Here is a 25,666-nt window from a genome sequence, read left to right on the forward strand (position 1 = left end):
TTGAACGCCTGGGGGTGATATTTGTGCCGACAGTTTATCTGAGTAGTAATAACCCTGTGAAAGGTTTGGATGTCATATAAACATCTTGGTCAGCTCCTGGAAGGCTTCAACGGTGGACGTTTCCGTTCCCACTATTTCATTTGGTGTGGCCCACCTGAGTTTTGGATCTGGCTGATTTTTAAACTCCTGGCCTATTGTGGTTTTTCAAAACAGATGTAGTGGCCTTGTCACGGACATCTGTAGGCCCCACAGGAATATGAGAGAGAGAGAGAGAGAGACAGAGAGAGGGATTCATGTCTGGAATGACGAAGCTTTTATTGAGTAATGAGAGAGAGAGATTCATGTCTGGAATGACGAAGCTTTTATTGAGTTAAAGGCATTGATGTCTTCTAGCCTCCAAAAATATTGGAAAAATCTACCCAGAGAGAGAGAGACTAAAGCAAAAATAACTTACCTACCTGCCGAAAAAGGGATGTATTGGAACCCTCCCGTACATGCCAAAAACCTTCCCCTTGGATATATATACATTTACCTCAGTACCTCAGATGGTTATATATAGATACATATGCACAACTAAAAAAACCATTGCTTTCATTGCTGGATATCACCATCCCCATCAGCTCTCTTCTCTCTCCCAAGATGGCTTATGAGATCTCACCCAAGATGATCAAACCTGCCTCAAATGTGAGACACTAATCAGGCTTACTGATTCCAAGACCTCAAAAATGGTGTCCCAATCGGATCATGTAGGCTGGAATTTGGGTGCGTTAAATTCATCATCCATGACGTGTTGTTCGCTTTCAGGGCCGCAGTAGCAGCAGCTGCAGCAGCTTCACGCACATTCAAATAGCCTAGTTGTTGAGAGGAGTATGCGAAAATATCACTGTTGCCTGAAATGCCCCCACCCACGAAGTTTGTAGCAGGAATCAATTGCCCTGAGCTCATGGAAGCATACAGAGAAGGGGACTGTAAGTTGTTACCCTGAGAGAGGACACTGAGAGCATCTGTATTTCTTCTATCTCCAACGCACTGACCTGCAGGGAGAGAAACGTCTAGGTCAGACCAGCCATTACAAGCATGGTTCCCCTGAGAAAACCAGCCGGGACCTGACACTCTGCCATTTGCAGAGGTTCGGAAAGGCACTTCACGGATGGAATCAGCATCCCAGTCCTGCACATCCATGGGCAAGAAGGGTTCTTGGGTCTGGTACCTTCCATTGGAATACATGTTCTTCTGCGTAGCCTGATGCATGTACAGCTCTTTCTCTCTGATCCGTTGCTGCTCAAACAGCCGCTGCTGTTGATCCTGGAACTGCCGGGGAAAATGGTTGTTATCAGGTGGGCCATCATCCATCATCAGGAAGTGTAATCCAGGTTGTTTCAGGCTGTTCATACTCCCGCACGTGTAAGACTGCAACAAACCTTGCCCACTGAAAGACTCTGGAATTAGCTCATTGCAGTCTCGGTCTGTGTAACTGGAGAACAAAGGCGCCCCTTTGTCGATATGCAGAGATGGACCAATCTCTGATGATGGTCTAGGTAATGAAGTTTCTCCAGCTTCTTGTTTAAGCATTTCAGTTTCCAAATCAACCAGGCAGGATGTGTATTCTTCAACTTTCTGCCGCTTCCCGAGTGGTGACTCCCCAGCAGATGTGTATTTGTGGCTCATTGTAGTAGCATGGTAAAAAGAATCCGGCAGACTGCCTGCCTGCCAGACTTCTTTAGCAGCGTCATCGGGAGCTTCTGGTTCGCCATCATCCTCTAGAGGATTCCGGTTTTCTTGGAACTGCGAAAGAATCAGAGCACCTTTCTGTTTCGGGATCTCTTGGTCACAATTTTCTGAATCCAGAAACATGGACCCAACTTCATGATGACCGTTGAGAGGACTTAGATGCTGAGGTGGACTATGATGGGTGGAGGGAGCAACAGAGTCGCCATTCTCTTCATGATTCTGCACATCAATGGCAGGACGGTTTTCCATCCCTCCATCATATCCATGCTCTTGAAATGAGGATGCTTCTGGCTTCTCTTTCTCCTTTCCCTGACCATGAATGCAATCAAATGTCCAAGTTAACACCTTATGGTAGGTCATGACAAACATTCAACTGTTTGATTGATAGAAGAATGCTAAGTGAACTCATGCAGGTACACTTTTTTTTTTGCACACGCCTGTCACGCTTAAAAAATCCGAGCCACTCATCATGGTCACACTGAGTAGATTCCTTGGCCAAAAAAATCAGGCTAGTCTGCTGATTAGGTGGCCCAGAATGTACAGAAGAAATGGGCAGTTGATAAACTATCCACATTCACTGTACACGTGGACTTCCTAACGAGTTGAAAAGCCTGATTTTTGGGCCTCTACATCTCCATGGTGGCCCAAACTTGATGTCCTGGATCTTGAACATGTGTGCCATGGTGACACTTGTGGTGTGAAGCCCTCAGTCCATTTTGTCAAATACACTAGGCATTCATCTTCACTGATAGCATACAACACCAAGACCACTACAAAACCAATATTGTTTGGGAAAAAGCGCGCAGATGATGACATGGTACCCTATTTTCTTATAGCATTCAGCAATTTATGGAAAAAGAAAAATCAAGAATCAGATGAGGAATTTAGCAGATGAGAGTAATGACTCTCAAAATTCTAATGATATGCTGCCTTGTTTGGGATTAAGGGGATGAAATTGTGAATATAGTAAATCTACCAACTTGTCAAATTCATGGTTGGATTTGGATTTGGCAAATTCCAAATTCAGATGTTTGGGAATCAAGCTACAAATCCATGGATTTGGGGAGCATTTATTTCAAAGAAATTACTTTTTTTGCTTTTATAAGAGTCTCTTATAGTCTTTACTTCTTCTTCTTCTTTTCGAATCCATGGATTGATGGAGGTGCAACAAAAAACAATGCTCTCCTGTTTGTGAATTTGGTAAATCTACCAATTTGTCAAATTCATGGTTGGATTTTGGATTTGGCAAATTCAAAATTCGGATGTTTGGGAATCGAGCTACAAATCCATGGATTTGGGGAGCATTTATTGCAAAGAAATTACTTTTTTTTGCTTTTATAAGAGTCTCGTTCTGAGGATCTGTCAAGTCTTTACTTTTTCTTCTTCTTCTTCTTCTTCTTTTCAAATCCATGGATTGATGGAGGAGCAACAAAAAACAAACAGGAGAGATTTGAAATATGTGGATTTCACAAATCCCTCACCACAAACAGCCCCCCCTTATAGGAAAGTTGTTGAAGAGAAGTTTTATAAAATCAGCCAAAATGGTGATTGATTCACTGATCTATTCGTAAGACTGGCCAGATTTTATGACAAGCAAAAAATCGAAGTTGCTTTTCCTCCCCAGATTTCTTTTTCAAACTTAGGGTGAACTGTCTGTGAGCTATTTCACTAATTTTGAGAATACACCTCCCTGCAATCACTCAAAACAAGGAAAAAGAAAGAAAGAAAGAAGGAAAAGAAAAGAAAACACCGTCCTTGTACTTCCCTCCACCCCTAGATCTTTCCTTCTCATGTTCAATTATTACTAGTACTAACCCACCTCGAGCATAGTGAAATTTCGTCACTCCTATGGCACATGCCTTTGTTTTATTCTAAACAAGAGCTTTTTATAGCGCTCGTACACTACATAGCATATGCAGGTAGCGTAAGCTACAAAGCATGTAGCGTGTAGCACAGGTAGGGTACGCTACCTAAAATCTCCTTTTTCTTTTTAGTTCATCACTTATTTTCAAATGGCAGTGACTCATCCCCATCACACGTGGCACTACATTATATCAATCCGGACCATCCAAATTGAAGTCCATATCATGGATACGGCATTTAGATCAATTCGGACCATCCAAATTATGGTCCATATCATGAATTTGTGATGTTTCAATAAATAAATAAAGAGGTCACACTAAGAGATGTCTAAAGGCAAAGAGACAGATTTTGCATGGAAACATGTGGTTGGCGATCCAAATTTGCAGTCAAGAACTCATAGGAATTATGCATTTTGTAAATTTTATCATATTTTTCTATTATTTTAATTAAAAAATATTTAGTATCGTGTAGCTTACACTGCACACTATGGAGGGCCAAACGGTACGCTATATGCTACATGCTATTTAAAACATTGTTCTAAACTTTTCTTTTGGTTAGTTTTTAATGGTTGTCTCCATAGCTTTGTCAAAGCTTTTTATCAGCACAATTGAATCAAACTCAGTACAAAGACCAGTACCTGAGTTGAATCCAAAGTTTTAAACACTCGATTGTGATTTCATGTAATGTCACAAGATCACATCTCATTTTGTAGAGCAAGAACTGTGGAGTTGCAAAAGAGCATAACAGGATGAAGCGTCAAAAACAGTACAAAGATCACTAGACTTTCCCTGAGTGGGTTTGATGCAAATTGCAAAATTGAGTAATTGATGGGATGGGGCTTCAGCCAAGCAGAGTCAATTTTTTTAAAAGGCTTGGCGAGATGGTTCAAAATCCACGGACAAATCTGTTGACAGACCTGAAAGGAATTTACATTCAAAAGGGAAAAGCAGCAAACCTCATCAATTGAGGTTTCTTTCATTTCCACAATTTCTTGTTCCAATGATTTCCTGCATCGCTGTCTATGCAACTGGCTTTCTCTCCAGTGTGAAAAAGCTGCTGGGATATTTCTTCTTGACACTTGTAACCTAGAAACAGTATAAAACTTTCAGAAAACCCAAGATCATTTATAGCTGCTAAATAAGGGCCCATTCGGAACGAATGAGAATCCAAACTTTACAGATCTTCATCCAAGAAGATATGAATCCAAAGAAAGAAAAAAAAAAAAAAAGAAGCAAGACATTTGATTTCTTCAGCACATTGCTTTCCTTTCATCACCCACTCAAGGGGTAGGCTAAAACATGCCCTAGATTAATTAAAAGGCTTGGGAAATAGTTACCAATGCTCATGCAACTTCTTCTTTTCTTCCTCCTCAAATACTTCGTACGAATGTATTTGTAAGCTCTTGACATCACCCAACACATGATTAAGAGATCTGGATTGAATGCCGTTGCCACCTTGCTCAATTTTCCTGACCAGTTGATGCTGCCTTTTGCTTATCTGAAATGGTTAAAGGTGGGTGATCAATTACTGAATCGAAAAAATAATCAGAAATACAATCTAAGCTGAGGATATCTAAAGATGAATGGGAAAATCATTTACTTCCTCGCCAAGTTTTTAGGAAGAACAGGACCCATATGGTTTATTTGGTTTTAGGATTCCATGCAAAGATATCATGTGATTGTGGGAAAAAAAAAGGGAAATAATGTAGCATTTTAATTTCCCAACCGAGCTGATATATCATCATCATCACCCTAAAGAGAGAGGGAGGGAGGGAGAGGGAGAGAGATAGAGGGAGGGAAGGAGAGCGTGTCTTGGGACCTTGAGATAAGATAAATATTTGTCAGCATTGCCTGAGCAACCATTACTCTTGTCTGACATTTCTTCTTTTCTAGCATTAGGAACTGCTTTGGCCCTTCCTGAATCAGCCAAAGAACTTTTTTGCCTGTGTTTCTTAAATCCTTTCCTGCACAAAGGAAGGGATTACTTTGAATCCATTTTGCTTCAAATATGCAATACAATACAAATAATTGAATGCCTTGAATACATCAATTCAATCCTTACATGCAGAGGTGTATGACATTGTATTAGAAACAAAAACTTTACACAGTTCAACAATGAACAAATTTAACGCCAACCCCATTAAATGTTCAAAAAAAAAAGCACCACGGTCCCATTATTTACATTGAGAATATATTGGACACTCCCAAAACTCAAATGCTGATTTCAAATGTCAATTGGGCTAAAACAAAAGACAGAAGATTCTTTCACAATAAAGCCGATTCATCGGTGCATATTTCTGCCTAGACGCAATGCAGCAGTTGCAAGCTATGCATATCTTGACCCAGAAAAATATGCCACTCACTCATAAATTGTATCGGTTCCCCATACTTCCACTTTTAACTATTAGGGAAAAAAAGTGAGACTGTTGCAAGCTCACACTACGATCATCGTGTACCCAAATGAAACATTTGATTCATGTAAGAGGAGAAAGATTTCCCATTCCTTAGCAGGAAAGATATGTGGCCATGAAAGAGGGATTAAGTTGAACAGAATTGACCAGGTGGCAGAGTCGTGGAAACAATTGTTAATTCCACATATTTTGGACCTTAGCTCCATGGGCCGATATGCTACTGCTGAAACATGGAAGAATTGAAATCTTAGATCAAAACATTGTATGGATGGTATGAACTGCCTAAACAAGAATTCTTGAACAACAAACAACCAGAGCCTCTTACTCACTAAATCAAACAATTTACCATGCATAAACATAAGGATGACCTTTCAGGGCATGTTGCTCAGACCTTTCATGGTGCATGTGGCTGACATCACTAAAATAAATAATGAAAACATAAGCATAAACACTGGACAGATATAGAGGCACATCAGAGCCTGAAAACAGACTTCTTTTCAACTGCTACACCATTGTGAAATTTGCATAAAGATGATGTCATTTATCACGATGTAGAAAACCAAAAACATCCACCACACAGGTTTCGCTTGTGTTATACAAATGGAGATTGGTTTTAGACATCTAATTGTAGATCTTATAAGATTTCCAATTATGGCCACGTTTGAGGAAATGATGTACAATCCATATATAGGGGAGCTACTATATATTCATTTATTCATCCAAAAGGCCTATGTCCATCGACCAATGGCTATATTTGGAGATTTAATAGCAGCATGAATTCCATTTCTCACAGATTTCCTTTTATCTCATAAGTATGAAATATTATATACAACTGTATGGTTGTACAAGGCCATACGAAATATTTTATACAACCATATGGTTGTACAAGGCCATACATTTGAAACACTAAATAGGACAACTGTATGATATATAAGAGCCGAAATCCCAACCAGGTTGGACATATGATCCCACTTGTCATTCGACACGCAATCCAAATGGATCTGTCGACCCCCACAGTCCAACTGTAGCAGTGAACATAAGGTGGCCCGAATCAGCATTTTGACAGTTAAATGGTTCATACCTTTAATCTGAACTAATGGATCTGTCTGTTCTTTGGTTAGGACCATCAGCTGGTCCAGATCTTGTTTCAATAGCACATCTACTGGCCGGATCTTCCATTGGCCATCTTCTGGAATTATGCACAGCCCATCTGATGGTGATGATCGGCCTCGATACGTAACTTTCACATTTAATGATGTCTTCTCCGTCTCAGAAATTTTCTACTAAATATACAAAACTTTGCATGCTGAAATGGTGGAACAAAATTCACGTAGCCAACCCCAATTAATTGGAATAAGGCTTAGATGACGATGATGAATTATTTTTGCTTGCACGCAATGCAAGCCATGGACTCTCTGTGTCCTTTACAATTATGACTGTAAAGTAAGACTCATGTTCCTTCTTCACTGAGTGGATTGACTACTGTTACAACGATTTCAAAATCTTTGGAGTCAAACTCATTCCTATCAAATTATTACAATTTGGACAACATAATAAAATTTTAGAGGTAACCACAATGCCAAGTGACTGAAATCATGAAGACATGAATGGCAATAGTTGACATTTCCTAACTTATAGAGTTTCAGTAACATGAGCAAAACCCGGATGTGCTAAATAAGAGATTTAAGGCAACTCAGGTAATCAATTCAGTGTAGATTGTCTTATTAAGCTCTCAATAGATCTAAAACCTCAGAAAGAAGAGGCTCAAGTACCTTTGCTGAGGTTCTCCACCCTTCTTGCCGACAATTCTTTTATTACTGATAGGCGGTTTAGGCCCTGCAAGCTGAAAGCAGGAATCAGCAGCACCTGCAATATTCTCTTGCAGATCACACTCTTTGGATTCATTTCCACGTGGCGGACTGTTTTCTGAATGCTTTCTCAAATGTCTGGTATACACAAACAGTATTTAAGTGGCAGTCAGGATGGCAGGAGTGCAACTGAAAACTGTAGTGAAATATTAACCAGAATTTTATAGATAAAAATATTAATCAGAATTTGTAGGCAACAGTGTTTGTTTTAAAAAAATGTAGAATACTACGAAGATCACAAGACATCATCATCTTAGCCTTTCTCACAGCAATTTGGCATTGGCTTTTAAATGGAAGATTGGCAGAAGTGTTACAACCAGCTGTTCATTGAAGATCAACCTTCCTCTTTTGACTGGGATCTAGAGCTGGCCAAGGCAGAGGTTCTCATTTACAACTCTCGCATGCCAACATGATCCCACGACTCCCACCTAGACAGCATTTTTCATTGTCTTGAGCAATATAAGATGCAAACCAGCATTTTGTTGTCACAAGCAACATGACACAGACCAGCATTTTTGTTACGCATTAATAATATTAATTATGAAGGTGATGATGATAACTAGGACAGTAATATTATGACAAGAATGTTTCCATGTATGTAAAGATTCAAAGAAGCTTGTCAGTGGCCCCTAGAAGCTATTCCTGAGGCAAGTCCGAGGGATGCAAGTGCATTCATATCGTAACCTGCTGCTTATGGTGTTCCAACCATGCACCAAGAACTACATATGCTATATATGTGCATGTACTAACATCCACTTAGTTTCAGTGTTCCAACCATGCACCAAGAACTATATATGCTATGTATGTGCATGTACTAACTGATGTAGGACCAATGCATAAACTCGAATAATGTAAGAGATCAATCAGCAAATTTAAATTAATTAATGAAAACTACAAATCTTGCTACCATCCTCACAAATATCATGATTCTAAGAGGAAATCATGCATAGTTTAAGCCTAAATTCCCAAGCATCATCCTACAAGACCATTAAACATGAGAAACTAGGATCTAATGGATGTAGAAACATCCAAATAGCATAAGGTTAGGCCTATTGTAAAAGGAAAGTATAATACTACCTAGGGTTTACTAGATTTGGGTGTATGTGAAGCTAAGGTTAGGAAAGTTTGGGAGGAAATGTGAAATTAAGGTTAAAGTGAAGGATTGAGCAAGGGGATTAAATGATTTAGGTATTAGGAGGTGGGAATTAGGGTTTTGGATGTAGGGAAATTAGGGATTTTTGGTTAATTAAAGGATTTGACGATCTAGGATTTCGGAATTTGGGGAAATTGAGAGATTTGGGATTTTAGTGTTAGGGTTAGGATTTTGGACAAGGGAATTTAGAGTTTTGGAGGAAAGGTTCAAAGAGGCAAGGAGGACTAGAGGTATGGCCGTACGGACCAGCCCATGGGCTCTCACGAGTGGCTGTACGGTCACACATGTGGGGTCCGGTCGGCTAGGGTTTGGTCTGTGACCTTGGGGTTTTGAGGGAAAGGATGATGGAGAAGAAAGGAAAGTGTTGGGATGGGATAGGTTTTAGATGAAGAACTAAGGAGATTTCAACAAAATACCTTGCATGAAGAAGAAAAACTCAAATAAAGATAATTGGAAGCCTCACACTCAAGTGATTGAAGATAGGCATCCTACCGATCTTCGTTTCAAATTGCATGGAACAAATCTTCACATTGCATGAAGAAGAAGAAAGAACTTATCAAAATTACAAAATAGACCACATTTAATGACTTTTGACCAAAATAACCCTAGTCTAATAAAAAACAAATAAAACCACTCATATGGTGTCTAAAGCATAAATGAAACATAAACTAAATCCTAAAACATAAATATGTCCTATGATAACAAGAATGGTCCAAGATCAATGGCCCGATCATGTAATCCATGTGATCTAACGGCCTGATCGTCATGTCCCTCAAATCCAATGGTCCAAATCGTTCCCTAAGGCAACCCATGTGCATCTTCCCAGTGTGTGATCTTCCAAATGCTCGCACATGCATATGGGGTCTTCAACATGGATACTTGCCTAGCCATAGAGAAACCAAGGCCCGCCTCCTACTCTGATACGTGCGCAAAGGTGTATGTGATATGATGTCCCAATCACTAACATTGACTTAGTTTCGGGGTCCAGTGATGAAGGCATGTTTAATGGTGTTACTATGTTGCATGGATGGCTTAGTTGGACCAAAAATTCCTTTTTTTTTCAATCTAAAATAGTGAAATTTTAAGTACACAATAAAAAGAATCCCCATCTACGATAAAATGGCCACAACCCATTCACAAAAGTTTCCACTCCAATCTTTACAGCCAAGAATTCCGTGTTATTGTGAGACAACTCCCATTCCCCTCATCACAAAAGCAACCATAAGGGAATGCCGGTGATGGAATACTCATGCCACTGGATGTCAGTGCTTTCAAATTTGCTGAGGAAGCCACCCTGCTTCAAAGCCTAAGGTTGGAAGTTCTTCGTACATTCAACCTGAAATGCAGCACAGGTTGGCACTTCTTCGTACATTCAACCTGAAATGCAGCACAGGTTGGCACTTCTGCGTACATTCTAGGCCTCTTTCTAGCACTGCTGTTGTGTCCCTCTTTTCTGTTTCTTATCGAATAAATCTTTTGCTATTCACATAAAGTAAAAAAAGACAACAATTCTGCACTATTTGAATACCAAAACCCTACAGGGCCATAATTGCAACTTGATGGACTCCGTGGTTATCTCTTAAAAACCTACCAAGGCCAGAGATCCCAAGATTTGCCTGTAGAGCACCCATCTATGATGAGTTTCTATAAGCCTGAGGGACGGGCAATCCAACAGAACACCGCAAGGGGCCTCAGGGGTTTGATGAGATACATGCGTCCCATACATATTCTCTTGTGGCCGGCTGGTTACTTCAATTGCAAAAGGGTCCCCTACATATTCTCTTGTAGCTGGCTGGTGACTTCAATTGCAAAAGGACTGATACTCTTGGCAAGTTCTCTGGCAGTATTGAGAAAATAAGTTTTATGAGGTAAACATTTGAAAGAAACAAAAAGGACTGATAATCTTGGCAAGTTCTCTGGCAGTATTGAGAAAATAAGTTTTATGTGGTAAACATTTGAAAGAAACAAAACCCCCTTTGCACTCCCAACTGCACAAAGCAGGAGCATAAGAAAAAGAAAAAAAAAAAAAAAGGTGAAACAGTAATTTCTCAATATTTGGGAAGATGTGGCACCTAAAGAATTGGTTTAGAACTATAAAAAAGATTTGAAATATGCATATATTCAGAATACATAAACTTGCTTAATGGTTGTATATATAGAAACTTATAATAACTAGATCTGGAAAAAAAAAACAACATAAAAACAGTGAAAAAAGGTGGTTGTTAACCTTCAAAAAAAGGGTCAGTTGTTGTCATTTAACTTTTAACTGGAACAACGAACAAGATACAAAGCGACAGTGAACCACATCCGCAGCCATCAACCACAAGAAAAAAGATAACAATCCACTAGTGGGATTGGATAAAATAAAGGCTCTATGGCAATTATACAATCTTGCAGCCGCTACAGGGTTAAAGAAAAACTAACCTGCAGTAACTGTGAGGTTAAACAAAGAAATGCCCCATTTGCTGGATTAAAGACATCTTTGCACGTATAAATCACATAGTTTTAGAGTATCTAATTGAAAAATCTACAGGATATCATGGGTCCACAATAAGCTATAAGATCCACAAACTCAAAAAACAAAGTACACAAAGCGTTGGTAGAGGCAAACTCTGGATTCAAACATGCTTTCAGCTATTGTTTCAGGCAGTAAGAACTCACCCAACAGCATTTCCAAATTAAACCTACCATGGTGTCAATCAATGAAATATGAACTATCTAATCAGCAATCTGAACAGTTGGTCAATGAACAGAAGAAGAGCCACTCTAACATGTCAAGTTATCAATATTTTGGTCTCGGCAAATATGCTCAGAAGTACAGAAGTACAGATACAAGGAAGTTGAGAATTAGCAAGGTCATTCTAGCAAAACTGCAAGTTCCAACACCAGTAGTACCTAAATATATTGATGCAGCCATATTCACTAAGGGTTCTCTTGTTTCTTTTTCTCTTTTTCCAAAATTTATCAGATGTCTCCTTGCCATTTGTGACAATACTGAACTACAGGCACCCCACTTTCCTTACCAAGAGATTTTTTTTTTTTCCTTTTTCAATCAACAGGGGTAAATTCAAGGATCACCACAAAAGAGCCTGAGCAGTTTTCTAAGGAAAATTCAAGCACACATTATTGAAACATTCGCATAAGGTGAAGAATGGCAACCTCCACATCTCATCAACAAAATCTTTTTCTGGATCCTTACTGTGCATCCATATGTCTTTCAACTTCTGCAGATTTTTAATCATACTGCCACAAGAAACAAACAACATTACCACCATGAGTACTGCTAAGAAAGCAATGTCTAGCATGATATAGAACTTCACATACTCAGTATGATACTTCTGTAGCTCTGAGTAATAAGCTTTCTTATTGGCCATAAAACCCTGATCCCTCGAAAGAACAGCATCTGGCTGCACGTTACCCGAACAAAGTGAAGTGCCCCTGCAAATTAGATGTCAAGTCATTTCTTTTATAAGCATGATGGGTTTGGAGTCATCAAAAGCAAAATATTTGTAGATAACAAGAATTCTTCTTTCAATATGGGCATGAGCATGGTGGTATTTGGAAATTATAAAGCTAAACTAAAGGACTTGTATAAATATCCACAATCACAAAGCAATGTAATGGAGATGGAGATCAGCTGTGTATGTGCACAGTTTGAAGCTGATGAGGTTGCACGAGTAAAGAGATCAGGCCAGTGGAAAGTGAGAGAAAGGACAGAGCAGCTATTTCCAAAAAGTAAGGTACAGGAGGAGGAGGTCCTGCTAGAAAAGGAGGAGATATTGTGGATGTAGAAACATGTGGTTTCTACTACTTGTCAAAGAGAGCAGAAGACGTAAACATTGATGTTCATCTGGATTGTACTTTGTACGTATACAAAATCCTTATGCATTGGATTATCTTGTGTATTTGGGCTGACATCATGCAAGGGGAGCAATATGTGTGGATGAAGGTTATTAGCAGAGAGAATCTAATGGTAGTACCAGCATAGGAGAATTGGGAGAAGAGATGTATCTGGAAACGAGTATAGAGAATAGCCAATAACGTATTAATAAAAAAGCCAATAATATCCTCTACTTTAGGAAGAATTAACTATGATGATATTGAGGGATCTATTTTCTAGGGAGAGAGAATCGAATCAGTGAATTTGGAGGCATTTTGTAAACTTTCACGGGTTAATAGTGTGGATCCCATTGGTAATGAGTAAATATTGTCAAGGTGGAGCGTACATGTTTTCTTTGTTTGTTTCTTTCCTTCTTTCTTTCTTTCTGTCTCCATTAGTTTAGGGAATAACCTATATTGCTGAAAATTAGGCTTGGAAGGGGAGAAAGACTATTTTCTTTGAGAAGTGGTGTGTTAGAGGTGACATTATTTTCTTTGAGAAGTGGTGTGAGAAGTGGTGCGTTAGAGGTGACATTATTTTCCTTGAGAAATGGTGTGTTAGAGGTTCTCCTGACATATTAAAAAGTGGTATGTGAGAAGTTCTCTACTTCATTGTTGATACAATTGGTACACCAACTACATTAAGTTCGGATTTTTTTTTTGCTTGATTTCTCGCTCAAATACCTCTCACATTTTATATGCTTCTTTTGGATCTCGTTAAAGCAAGTGGTATGAGAGCAACTCCCTCTCGAGATCCTAGGGCACAATTACCTCTAGTTGACCCAAATGTGCCCGTACGAAGATCCAATGGTTGGAATTGATCCAAATCAATTCAGTTAAATTTCTAAGGTGATCACGTGGCTGGTCAAGGTGGAAACAGAGGTGGTAAAGTGAATAATCCCCGAGACAGTGATCATGGGAATATTCAGAAGTAATATGTGACAAGAACAGAATTTCAGCAGCTTCAAAGGTCTACCAACAATATTTAGAACTTGTTGGAGCGGGCATGATTGGTTTGCATGGTCTAGGTGAGAAAATCACAAACCATGGCCAACGTCATCAGCCTCTGCATCAGGGAACTCCATTTGGTGAATCAAATGACAAGCAGGAAGTTGAAAGTCATGCATCAGGGAACTCCACTTTGAATCAAATGACAAGGAGGAGTTGAAAGCCTTTAGCACAGTCATCCACAAGAAGGTGATGATGTTCATGGAATGGTCCACAATCAAGAATTCCAAGTCAAAGTGGAATTACCCAAGCTAAATGAGTGAGTTTACATCAAGGAATTCATTGATTGGATGATAGCAATTGAAACGTTCTTCGATCATATGGAAATTCCTGATGATGGTAGGGCAAAATTGGTGGCATTGAATTTAAAGCACCAGCCTAGTGGGAGCAACTCCAAATGCAACGAGTGTGGCAAGGAAGACAGAAGATCAGAACCTGGTATTGAATGAAGAAACTCCAATTAAAAATTCTTCTCATAAATTATGAGCAGATTCTATTTTCACCAATATTAGTCATGCTAGCAAGGTGATTGAAGCATCAAAGAGTATAGAAAAGAACTCTTTTGGTTATCGTCCCCATAAGATACCCAAGAGACCAAATCTTAGTTGTTCATTAGATTCATAGGTGGGTTGAGATTACCAATCCGAGAAGCCAAATTTGGATGGTTACAGACACAGTAAAATTAGCAACAAATTGAAACTCAACTGCATAACCGGGATGGCGGTGAGTTTAAATAAGGCAACCCCAAACCCATTAATCAGTGAAGTCCCATAACTCAAGGCTGTGCATTTCGAAAAAGGGGAGAAAAGAAAATCCAAGCGGGTGACATGCAACCACTAGTTAGACTAGTGGTGGCCAGTAGAGGCCTCGTTATCATCAAATGCACTAATTGAAACACACAAAATATGGGCAGCAACTTCAATTGCTTCGAGTATAGGCAACCAGGCCACAGATATGTCAAATGCAAATGTAGGAGATTCACCAAAATGGAGACAGGCATGAAAATTCCTCCCGATGTGCCTGAATAAAAAGTCATTGAGGAGGATCTTCTAGATGATGCATGGTCCAAGCACAAAACGAACACGGACATCACGTTTGATGATAAGTGAGCATTTAATGGTTTGACATCTCACATTCATACCACACATTATAAAATGTGAGCACCACATGCTGCAATGTAGAAAGTGAAGGTAATATGGATATGCAGGTCCAAGACATGCCGAAGAAGCCTATGGATAATATTGATGCAATTTTGGTTTGATGTGAGAGGAATGGTGAAAGTGATGGGGTTTCTTAACCTCGAAGTCAAGGGTTCCAGGAGGTGGTGCCATCTCGTCAAAAAGTGTGAACGTGATGCGACAATCCAATATATGATGCAGTAGGAAGGAAAGACCAAAGATGAAGCTACATAGGTTGTTGTGCATGAATTTAAGGAGACTAAAGGACATGCAATCGAAGTCTATGACAACTTGAACTAGAGGCTGATTTCCTTTTACCCGGAAGGGGGTTGGTGTAGGACCACATGGTACCCACTCCTTGTCAAAGATCCCCAAGAGGGGGTTGAAAATGTAAACATTGCTATCAAGTAGGTCCAACTTGTACAAATCCCATTGTTAGGGTATGTTTATGCATAGGGTTGGTCTGAAGTCATGTAAGGGGGCCATATGTGTGGATGAAGATTATTAGGAGAAAGAATTGAATGGGATTAATATGAGGATTTGAAAAAAAAAAAAAAAAACAGATCATTTTTGAAAGGAATCTAAAGAATAGCCAATAATATCCTTTATTTCGAGAAGGAATGACTCTCATGATATTGAGGGATCTATTTTGTTAAGAGAGATAATCAAACAAGTGAATTTGGAGGCATTTTCTAGACTTTCATAGGTTTATAGTGTGGGTCCCATTAGTAGCGAGCAAATATAGTCAAGATGAGGATGCGGCAGACGCAAGGATTTCTTTTCTTTCTTTCTCCATACCTAAGTCTAGGGATAATATATGTGGTTGCAATTAATGATTGCATGCACATGTGTGGCGTGTACCCGAGCTTTAGTGCACAAGCGAGTATGCTTAGCTAAGCTCTTAGTTTCTTTTCAACACAGTTCTCCCGGTTTCCATCTCATTTCTCAAAATAAAGGTAGATAGATCATTTGACCCTCATTAGAAGGTTCGGATGCACATTTCAGTAAATATGAAAGCTGAAAGCATTTTTTCAGAAAACCGACAATTGTGAGGAATTTTCGGGTAAAAATCCCTTGATTTTAGTGTTGTAGTGATAAATAACTTGTAGCGTGAGTTACGTGGTGTGTAGCGTAGTCTATGTAGCGTGTAGCGTACACAAATTATCATGTAGCGTAGGTTACATGCAACTTAAGCTATTTTCATGGCTACATAGCATTAAGGTTAAGCTAAGACACGTAGCGTAAGCAACATGCTACATAGCGTAGCTATTTAAAACACTGCTTGTACCAACTCACTCCTAACCGGTGCGGTTCTTTGTCTCCATTGCACATAACAAAACCATCTGAGTCTACTTTACCTCATCAGACTACCTATTTGTGCTACTCCTAAGTTCTCTCAAACACATTCATTTATAATTTTTTCCTTAGAAATATCTATCCTTAGCTTGAAACTAAGGGTCAGATTCAGTTAAATTATCCCCTGGTTCTCACAAAACTTGTAATGGTCATAAAGATGTTATGCACTTATCATGAATCAATAATAGCCAATTCTGACTCTGGAAGTGATTTGCTGAAATGAATGATGAGAAACTTCAAAATTACGTAAGCAAATAAGCGATGCTTGCCATATGAGGAAAGGATTTTCAAAGTAATTGAAGAAATAAAGAACGTATAAACTATAAAACTTGCCATATGATGAAAGAATTTCCAAAGTGAAGGTTATCCCCGAGAAGCAATGCTTGCACCACTTGATCAACATCAGTCCCTCTTGGAAGAAACTGAGCGAGAAGCTTCCTCTCTGATTCTGAGAGAAGTGTCTCCCAAACCTGGCAATAAGTTCGAAAAAGAAATGTATAAACACCATGCAGAAAATGTTGAAAACATCAAACTCCAAAACAATCTGCATGAACAGAATTGCTATGATTCTAAAAGGCTAGGCATAACTATGGTTACCTCCAGAGAGAGCACCCCAGTCAGATCCTCCAACCCAAAGATTTCCCGTGGAATAGGAAAGACATCAGCTAAGCCCCTGTTTGACCCACAACCAGAGTTAATGAAAGGAGCTATGTCCCTCCAGGTAATCCCAATCTGCTCCCTCTTGGCCACGGCTTTCTTTTGGGTCACATCCCAGTCCAGAGAAATACGAGGCCTCATGTTCAACACATTTTGTGATGATTCCACATTCTTTTTCTTTTTTGCTCTGTACTGCTCCTTCAAATTGTAACTAACAAGGTTGGCAGCATTCAACCGCTTTTTTTCTTGACCAGCTGCCATTCAGCAGATTATGTAATAAATCCCACCAGAAGTTTATATCATCCTAAAGGCTGCTTTCCTGATCTCTCCTGCAGAACATATGCACTAGATACCTTAATTGACAAGGCATATATCATTAGCCAACAAAATCATAGTTTATAACAATCTTCCATAATTGATATAAGATGACACAAAAAATACACAGGGATCCCAGTGACCTAGTCATCCAAGACATTCTAGAGTGTATCTATTGGCATCAGAAGCTTCACACCCACCAAATATCTGCAGTGAGATACCCAGACCAACTTGCTATAACAATTAATCATTACACAAAACAGCCAAAACCATGCTACAAACTGGATTGTGGCTTTCCCTTTTATTTTCTTATTTACTCGATGGAAACTGTAAATTCTGTTATACCATTATTATAAATTGAGCATAATAGGTCTAATTTGAAGCACTGGAATAAAGAATGAGCAACATAAGACAAAGCAAACTATATTTTTGAATGGCAAACCACACATATTTTGATAGTATTTTAGGGTGAAGTGGGATTGCAACAAAATTCCGCTGAAATGGTCTGCAAACACCGTGACAAGGAGATCTTTGTCTTATTACACGACATGGTTCACATTGGAAAGATCTCCTTCCACATGTAGATGACAAGATCAAATTTGAAAATGGCACAATGAATCGGTATCTACTTGAACAACTTTGCCAAATTCTGCTCACTGAAAACTAACCAAGAACCCCACATCAAGGTCCACATTCCCGCCTCGCTGGTCCTCCAAATCCCCTTGAGTATTCAAAGAAAAATGGTTTGATCATTCGATGGATCAAGCAAGGTGTTGATTTCTCTTTGAAAATCGACGGTGTTCTTCGAAAGAACCAGAGTTAGCCGAGTCGCTTGAGCAGGAGTTTATGAAAAGCTGAGTCAAAGGCGCTAGCACTCGTACGTCGGCCCCTCCCTCCGATATTCAGTCTTTCTGCCCCGCTCACGATTTGGCATAGGGCCAGCCAACCGACGCCCTCTCCCTTTTCTTTTCCCCCAATAAATTGATGAATTTGGAATGGAATAAGTAAAGTAGGGCACGAATAGGCCTTATGCCGTAGGCCCTGCCCAGTGGATAAGAAAAGATGTTCCTTTCGGAGAATCGGTTGTTACAAGAAAGAAATCCCTTCATAAAACAACCGATCAACAAATTGGAGAATCAGTTGTTGATAGCATTGAGAAACACCCCGGTCGGAATAGGTGGGTCAATTCCTTCCCTTAGAACCGTACTTGAGAGTTTCCTACCTCATACGGCTCAGTAATCAATTCTTTTGGTGTCCCCACTCAAAGGCCCCTGCAACCAAATGAAGTAGGGAAAAGCAAAGGAATGCTTTCAAAGAAAAAACAATTGTGATACTTGTGAGATGATCATAAAGAAGAGAACTCCCACCCCCCAATAATGCCCTCACTTCACCTACCCATGATGCAACCACTAATCATAGGACACCTTGTAATGAAGTCCTGACCTCATATCTCTCAGAAGTCTAACTAGTCCAACAAAAAATTTCATTATGTGGAAGTTGATTGACATCAGGAACCTTGCTAGATAAGCTTTATAGTGAATTCTCCACATGGTTTTTTACTTGCTATGCACATTTATTCTCTACATGGACAGCTCAGAGGAATGTTAACCATCCTCTCTACAAGAGAATGATGTCAGGATCCCTGACAAAGTAAGAACTGCTCCTCACAAACTGCCAGCCAGAGCTAGAGATTTTCTTTCTAGGAATTTGACGTCTCAAAGGGTAGATCCGGAATCTACAGATCACTTGAATAAATCTTGCTTGGAATGCACATACGTTCCTAATTGGAAATTAAAATACTTCTATGTTTGCTAGAACTCATAATGAAAACCCAAAGGTCATGCATCTATCATAAGTGGATTTAAAAATTAAAATAAAAAATAAAAAATAATAATAATAATAAAAATAATTTATTTATTTTTTTTTAAAAAAAAAAAGGAAACTAGTGTGCACTTAAGAAAAAGAACAGCTATTTTCCATGATTCATTCATTGGTCCAGTAATAGAGGACAGGCACACCAATAGAGATATTCTGTGGCTATTCATGTCAATTTGGAACCATGGAGGTTATATTGGCTTTTAAGCCATGCACCATGAGTCCACACACACAAAGGATCAGGTACAATCAATTCAAATAAGGCGTGCGCCATCTAGCTTGCATAATTTACATTCTAGAAACAAAAGCAAGTACTAGATAGGAGCATGCCTCTAGGAAGAAGGAGAAGGAAGAAGCTGAATTTCAAGCCACAACCCGTTTTAGAGCTCTGGCATCCAAGAGCGTATTACTCAAAGATCCTAGATCCCCACACCTCTAGAAGATGAACTCCTCGTCCCCAAAAGACTATAGAGAGAGGGAAGGGCAACTAGGTGGGAGGGTGGGTGTATGCATGCACGCACAGAGATACTTGAAACTCTCAAGTCCAACCAGTTAGACGTCCATCCAGTTTAGATGGTGATAATTAATTAATTGTGATAAATACACAAGGAGAGGAGAGCTATTTCAGAAAATGGGGTTGTGGCTCAAGTGGACCCCACTGTGGTGTTTATGTGAAATCCAACCTGATCATTATGTGTATCACCCCATATGTTAGGCCTGGAGCCCAAAAATCAACCCCATCTGTGATTCAAGTGGACCACGCAATTGGAAATATTGTACAAAACAACGCTCACCCTCCAAATTGTTTCCCTTGGTGTGGCCCACCATAAGCATGGATGGCCCTGAGTTTTGGGCCCTAGTCCTAAGTTTGGGTGTCGCATCTAATGGTTGGAGTGGATTTCTTATAATCATCAGGGTGGGCCTTATAAAAATCAAGAGTGAACGTCTTTCTTCCAACTATTTCCTTTGGTGTGGCCCATTTAAATCACAAATCAGCTTGATGTATTGTCCCTTGACCTAAGGTGCAATTACATGTTGAATAGTCAGAGTGGATTTCACAAACACATCATAGTGGGCCCCCTAAAAAAATAAGAGCTGCCTTCTGTTAAAATAGACTTGCTGTTGATATATTTTTTATATTAAAAAAAAAAATTAGGATGCCCACCCTTGATTTTTTAAGGGGCTCGCCTTGATGTGTTTGTGAAATCCAATCCAACCATTTGACGTGTAATCGCTTGGTGTGGCCTTGTTATTGTACACAACAAAGCTCACCCTCCAAATTGTTTCCCTTGGTGTGACCCACCATAAGCATGGATGGGCCTGACCCTAGTCCTAAGTTTGGGTGTGGCATCTAATGGTTGGAGTGGATTTCTTATAATCATCATGGTGGGCCTTATAAAAATCAAGAGTGGACGTCTTTCTTCCAACTATTTCCTTTGGTGTGGCCCATTTAAATCACGGATCAGCTTGATGTATTGTCCCTTGACCTAAGGTGCAATTACACGTTGACTAGTCGGAGTGGATTTCACAAACACATCATAGTGGGCCCCCTAAAAAAATAAGAGCTGCCTTCTGTTAAAAATTATTTGCTGCTAATATATATATATATATACACATTATAAAAAAAAAAAAGAAGAAGGATGCCCACCCTTGATTTTTTAAGGGGCTCGCCTTGATGTGTTTGTGAAATCCACTCCAACCATTTGACGTGTAATCGCACGTTAGGCCCATGGCCAAAACATCAGGATGATTTGTGATTCAAGTGGGCCACTCCAAAAGGAAACAATTTGGAAGAAAGATGTCCACCCTTGAAGGTACCCAACTAGTCATTTAGGTTACACTGAATTGGAGCTGGAAAAAAGGTAGGTTAAATCTTCAAAGTACTCTGTCAAGGTCACTCTGTTAAGTTAATGGTGTATCGTACAATTTTAAAAATTAAAAAAAAAAAAAAAAAACCCACCGTGATGATTATATGAAATACACTCCAGCCATTAGATGCTACACCAAAACTTAGGCCTAGGGCCCAAAACTCATGCCCATCCGTGATTCTGGTGGGCCACAACAAGGGAGACAATTTGGAGGGTGGGGGTTGCCTTGTACACTATTTTTAATCGTGTGGTTCACATGAATCATGGATGGGACTGATTTTTGGGCTCTAGGCCTAACATGGGGTGATGCTCCTAGTGGTTAGAGTAGATTTCACATAAACACCACGGTGAGGTCTACCCAAGCCACCAACCCCTTTTCCGGAAACAACTCATCTTCCTGCGTATTTCTTAACATTAATTAGTCACCGCTATCTAAACCGGGTAGACATCTAACCAATTGCACTTGATATATAGTTGGTGGGCTTGGGCCCATGGGACTCCTCACTTGAATTCATGTGAGCCATCACCAACCACTTTCCATATGAAGAGGCCTTCACGCACATGAATTCAAACCCTTGGCACATAAACTATCCCACATCTTTCCACATCATTATCAATCGGCCATCATGTGGCCCAAGCCCAAGACATGGACCTCACTAGATGATCTTGAAGATCCACCATGACAATGAATTTCTTATCCAATGCACTATCACCCCAAAAGGAGGTGCTTCAACTCTTAAAGTATTATTAATTCTCTCAGCCAAATGTCCCATGACAAAGCAAAAGGAATGCCATCCAAAATCTTATCCAACGTTCTCATCTCCGCACGGGGAAAGAGAACCTTCTAGTTGTGTCCTTTGATAGAACCTTAAAATTGAGGAGAATTTACATCTTCTAAAATTCATCAATCTATAGCACCCCAAGAATATACTTCATCAAGTTTGCCTAGAGGTTCAGCTAAAATGTAGTTTACTCTCCTCAAATTTCACCTAAAAGTTACTTCCAAACTACAATTCATCTAATCCAGTCATAACGGCTGATGCCAACAACCAGTTTCTCCCACAAGTGGATATATACTTGAGGAGACTGTATTAGAAAATGGACATCAAGTTCCATATGGTGAAACAATATGCCCGCCCTTGATATTTCCAATATGACAGGGATAGTTTTGGTCGTAACACGTTTCTCCATGGATTTGTTAACCATTTTTGCATCAATCAACTTGCCATGGTAAGGGTAGAAGTAAAACTAATATCCAGAGAGTGGAAATATCACTTACATCCCTTCTATAATAGAGTAATGACCTACTAGGCTGAGTACTCCCCCATTCACATTATTAGCGAGATTTCGGATTTTTGTGCCAGGGCATGCCATCATAGGACCACCAAAATTAATGGCCACGACATTGTCCATGCATGTGCTACATTGGCATGGGTGCCATGAATTGCTTCTTCATGAGGACTTATCGACCCCAAAGAATGCATCTTGGACGAGGATTGGATTGTCGGATAGAATGACTGTGGAAAAAAAGGGGGGGTAGCAGCGTTAGTTGACAAATCGAATTCAATGACATTGTTGGCTGTTAATGAGGAATCAACTAGTGATGCCAGCTTATGAAAGATTCTGATTGGCATATCTATTTCCTTCCAAGGCCGCTGTCGATGAGATGGTATTGGGTATGATAGTCCATCCTCATGTGTGCGGCCCACTTTTTTGGCTAGAGTGGTGTATTTTCCAAATATGGAGCAAATAGGCTGTTGAGTCCATGTCTTTAGTAATGCTCACACGTCCGTGTCTCTACATGTTTGTGGGGGTGAGTGTATGTCACATATATACCTTGCATTCCTCTATTTTCCCTTTTATGATAGTATGAGATGTGTGTAGAGAAAGGTTGAGAGAATGAGAGGGAGAAAGAGAGAGAGTCCCAGAACCTAAAACCTGAGTGATGGACCCCACTGTTTATCTACCATGTCCTAATCTCCATGATTGGATCCTAGCCAATGAAATCTTTGGTCTTTTCAGTTGAATGTGCATCCACTATGAATCTTATATGCATAACAATTCATCATAGTTAAATTCACGTCGTATAGAAGGTTTTTACATATCATGTCGGCATGTATACTTCCAGCATAATCTAACCATTAATCATGTTCCATTCAAGTAGAACCTCCATTATACATCACAAGCTTCCCTGACTAGGTAGGTTGTTACAATTTGAAATTGAATAAAAATAAAATCAGTAACAAACCTAAATTCGAGCAATTCCGCAAGAAAATACTCGATTTCCACCACAAAACTGACCGAATCGACTTGGAATCCACAGAATCCAAATCGAAATAACAACACTAAGCCAAATCAAAATTCGCTTAACAAGCATGCAAATGCTTCGAGGAAAAGGAACCCTAATTCCAACCGATTCAGCACTTCTAATCTCCAAAAGAAATAATAATAATAATAAATATTCAGATGTGCAATTCCAGCATCAAATCAGAAAATTGCAGCATCAGAAAAACGAAGACAGAGAGAGAACCCTAGAAATCGGAAACGAGAAGAGAATGGAAATCGAAGGTAAGGGAATCGATGGAAGATTTCAGTACCTGCAGTATCTTTGATGCTTATTGCGAGAATGAGAGAAAGGAATCGAAGAGATGGAAAAAAGGGTTTTCTTTTTCTATTTTACAACTCCTTGTAGAAGAAGGAATTGAGAAGACGAAGTTTCAGAGACAGAGATAGAGAGCTCCGTTCCGTTTTATCCGCAGAGAGAGAGAGGGAAGCGGGGCGAGGATGTACTTCCTCGGAACCGTTAGAGCTTCCCTTTTACTACGCGGGTATGAATATTGGGACCCGATCCAGTGCCTCCGGAGGTATGGAATGTACCGTGCATCCACATCACTACTGCATACGTGGCCTATATAAACTAGATCTAAACCGATAATTCGACAGATCGAATAGATAATTGACCAAATATAGAAAATTTCAATTGATTAAATCCATTAACCAGGAAAAAATGACCAACGGTTAAATTTCATTAAAAAAGGCCCACCTCCTTATATGCTGTAATACTCCGATCATTTCATATTTTTGCTGATCTCCAATCGATAGTGGGTCCCGAATTTTTTACGGTTCTGATCTTATGATAAATCTGCCATGTATATGGTACGTGATCTGGAGGCACGAAATGTATTGGCTCCTGTTATCATCGGAGGAATTATGACACGTGTTCCGCATCTTTGAACAGTGATACTGGTTTTAAATTTTTGAAGTGGGACCCATGGTTCGATAATCCAGACCGTTGGTCTGTTGAGACCCAGCGTGGAAGATCCACCTTGCCAATATCAGGACCTTTCCATTTGAATGTGGAAGATTTTTTTTAGCTCGCTTGCTAGCCGTTTATTTGTAGGCCACAAATTAAAAGGTTTAGGCCACAAATTAAAAAGTTAGGATTGTCATATCAAGGAATTTTTTTGAGGCATGGCCATGCACGACGGGGAACAACAGATCAATGGTCTTGATTACTGAACCACGGCCATAATCGCTAGAACTGAAAACCCGCGTATACTGTGCAAAGATGCGGGCACGTATCATTTGTTTCCTCGTAGAAGGAAAAACCATAGGACAATCGGAGTATACGGACAGGATACTCTGGCTTTTTTGAGCAGAGTGGGGCTATTGATCAGTGATCCAGACCATTGGTGCGGTGGGCCGCACCTTAGATGGACTATTAGCATAGTTTCTCTAAGATTAGACGACCTGTTGGTAAATTATCCCTTTTTAGTTGAACGTGGACCGTATATTTATTGGCCACTAACTGAAGGTTGGGTTGTTCTACGGTCGAGATTTTTAGTGAGTGGATCGAGGATGGGGCCAAACCGTGCTGAGGACGCGGATTTTCGCAGGAACTTCCTGCGACGGCAAGCTAGGTGGGGCCTACGGTGATGTGTGTGAGATAGCCACTCCGTCCATCCGTTTTGATAGATTCATATAAGAAATAGGCCAAAAACCACAACGTCGACTATTGAAGCGAAGGTTCCATTTGCAGAAAATGGAAACGCGAGTATACTCGTATACCCTCCAGTTGAGGATCATTCATTTCCAATGCTCGGCCTGTGAGCTCTGTAGCTGTGGTTTTCGCTTTGGACTAACTGGACCCATGGTCCAGAGATCCAGACCGTTGAAATGATGGTGCAAAAGAACGTAGATGGACTAAAAAACTAAGTATTTGAAATATCTCATCTATCCACCGAATACTTAGTCTTTTGGGTGTAAAACAGTGCTTTCTTAACCGTCTATTTAATAGAAACCAGTTGAAAAGGTAAGATTATTCCATGCAAGATTTGCAGTTGCATGGCCCTTCAAAAATCGTGTCGGCTATATTAGTGGCTGGGATTGCTAAACACAACCTACGAACTTAAAAGCCGAACTCGTAGAGATTGTCAGACCGAGCAACATACCACATTTCCTACTTATACAGAGGCTACTCTCGCACCAGTTTGTAGCGGAAGCTA

The 25,666-nt window shown here is 39.8% G+C and overlaps 1 protein-coding gene across 4 annotated transcripts; it reads right to left on the reverse strand.

Moving 5' to 3' along the window:
• Positions 1-342: 342 nt before the first annotated feature.
• Positions 343-23,956, reverse strand: LOC131239282 (uncharacterized). 4 transcript variants are annotated; one of them, XM_058236906.1, is made up of 10 exons: positions 23,759-23,956; positions 17,044-17,432; positions 16,780-16,916; positions 12,350-12,463; positions 12,185-12,268; positions 7,777-7,950; positions 5,413-5,557; positions 4,931-5,091; positions 4,550-4,679; positions 343-2,040 (listed from the first exon to the last, which is right to left on the reverse strand). In XM_058236906.1, the coding sequence occupies exons 2-10, from the start codon at positions 17,362-17,364 to the stop codon at positions 703-705; spliced, it is 2,604 nt and encodes an 867-aa protein (XP_058092889.1). In that variant the 5' UTR covers positions 17,365-17,432; positions 23,759-23,956; the 3' UTR covers positions 343-702. The 4 variants fall into 4 exon arrangements, with proteins under 4 accessions (XP_058092889.1, XP_058092888.1, XP_058092890.1 ...); XM_058236905.1 differs by having other exon boundaries at positions 17,044-17,456; XM_058236908.1 differs by lacking the exon at positions 23,759-23,956 and having other exon boundaries at positions 882-1,034; positions 1,211-2,040; positions 17,044-18,019.
• Positions 23,957-25,666: the final 1,710 nt, after the last annotated feature.

Source organism: Magnolia sinica, chromosome 3, assembly GCF_029962835.1.
Source record: "Magnolia sinica isolate HGM2019 chromosome 3, MsV1, whole genome shotgun sequence".
NCBI classification, from domain to species: Eukaryota; Viridiplantae; Streptophyta; class Magnoliopsida; order Magnoliales; family Magnoliaceae; genus Magnolia; species Magnolia sinica.

Bases quoted from the DNA above. Each gene is read 5' to 3' on its own strand.
- LOC131239282 (XM_058236906.1), bottom strand. From the start codon at position 17,364: ATGGCAGCTGGTCAAGAAAAAAAGCGGTTGAATGCTGCCAACCTTGTT. The intron at 5,092-5,412 runs GTCCCAAGACAC...TAACCATTTCAG, and splicing joins AATATTTATCTTATCTCAAG to ATAAGCAAAAGGCAGCATCA. The intron at 2,041-4,549 runs GTTTGCTGCTTT...ATTCATGGTCAG, and splicing joins AAGAAACCTCAATTGATGAG to GGAAAGGAGAAAGAGAAGCC.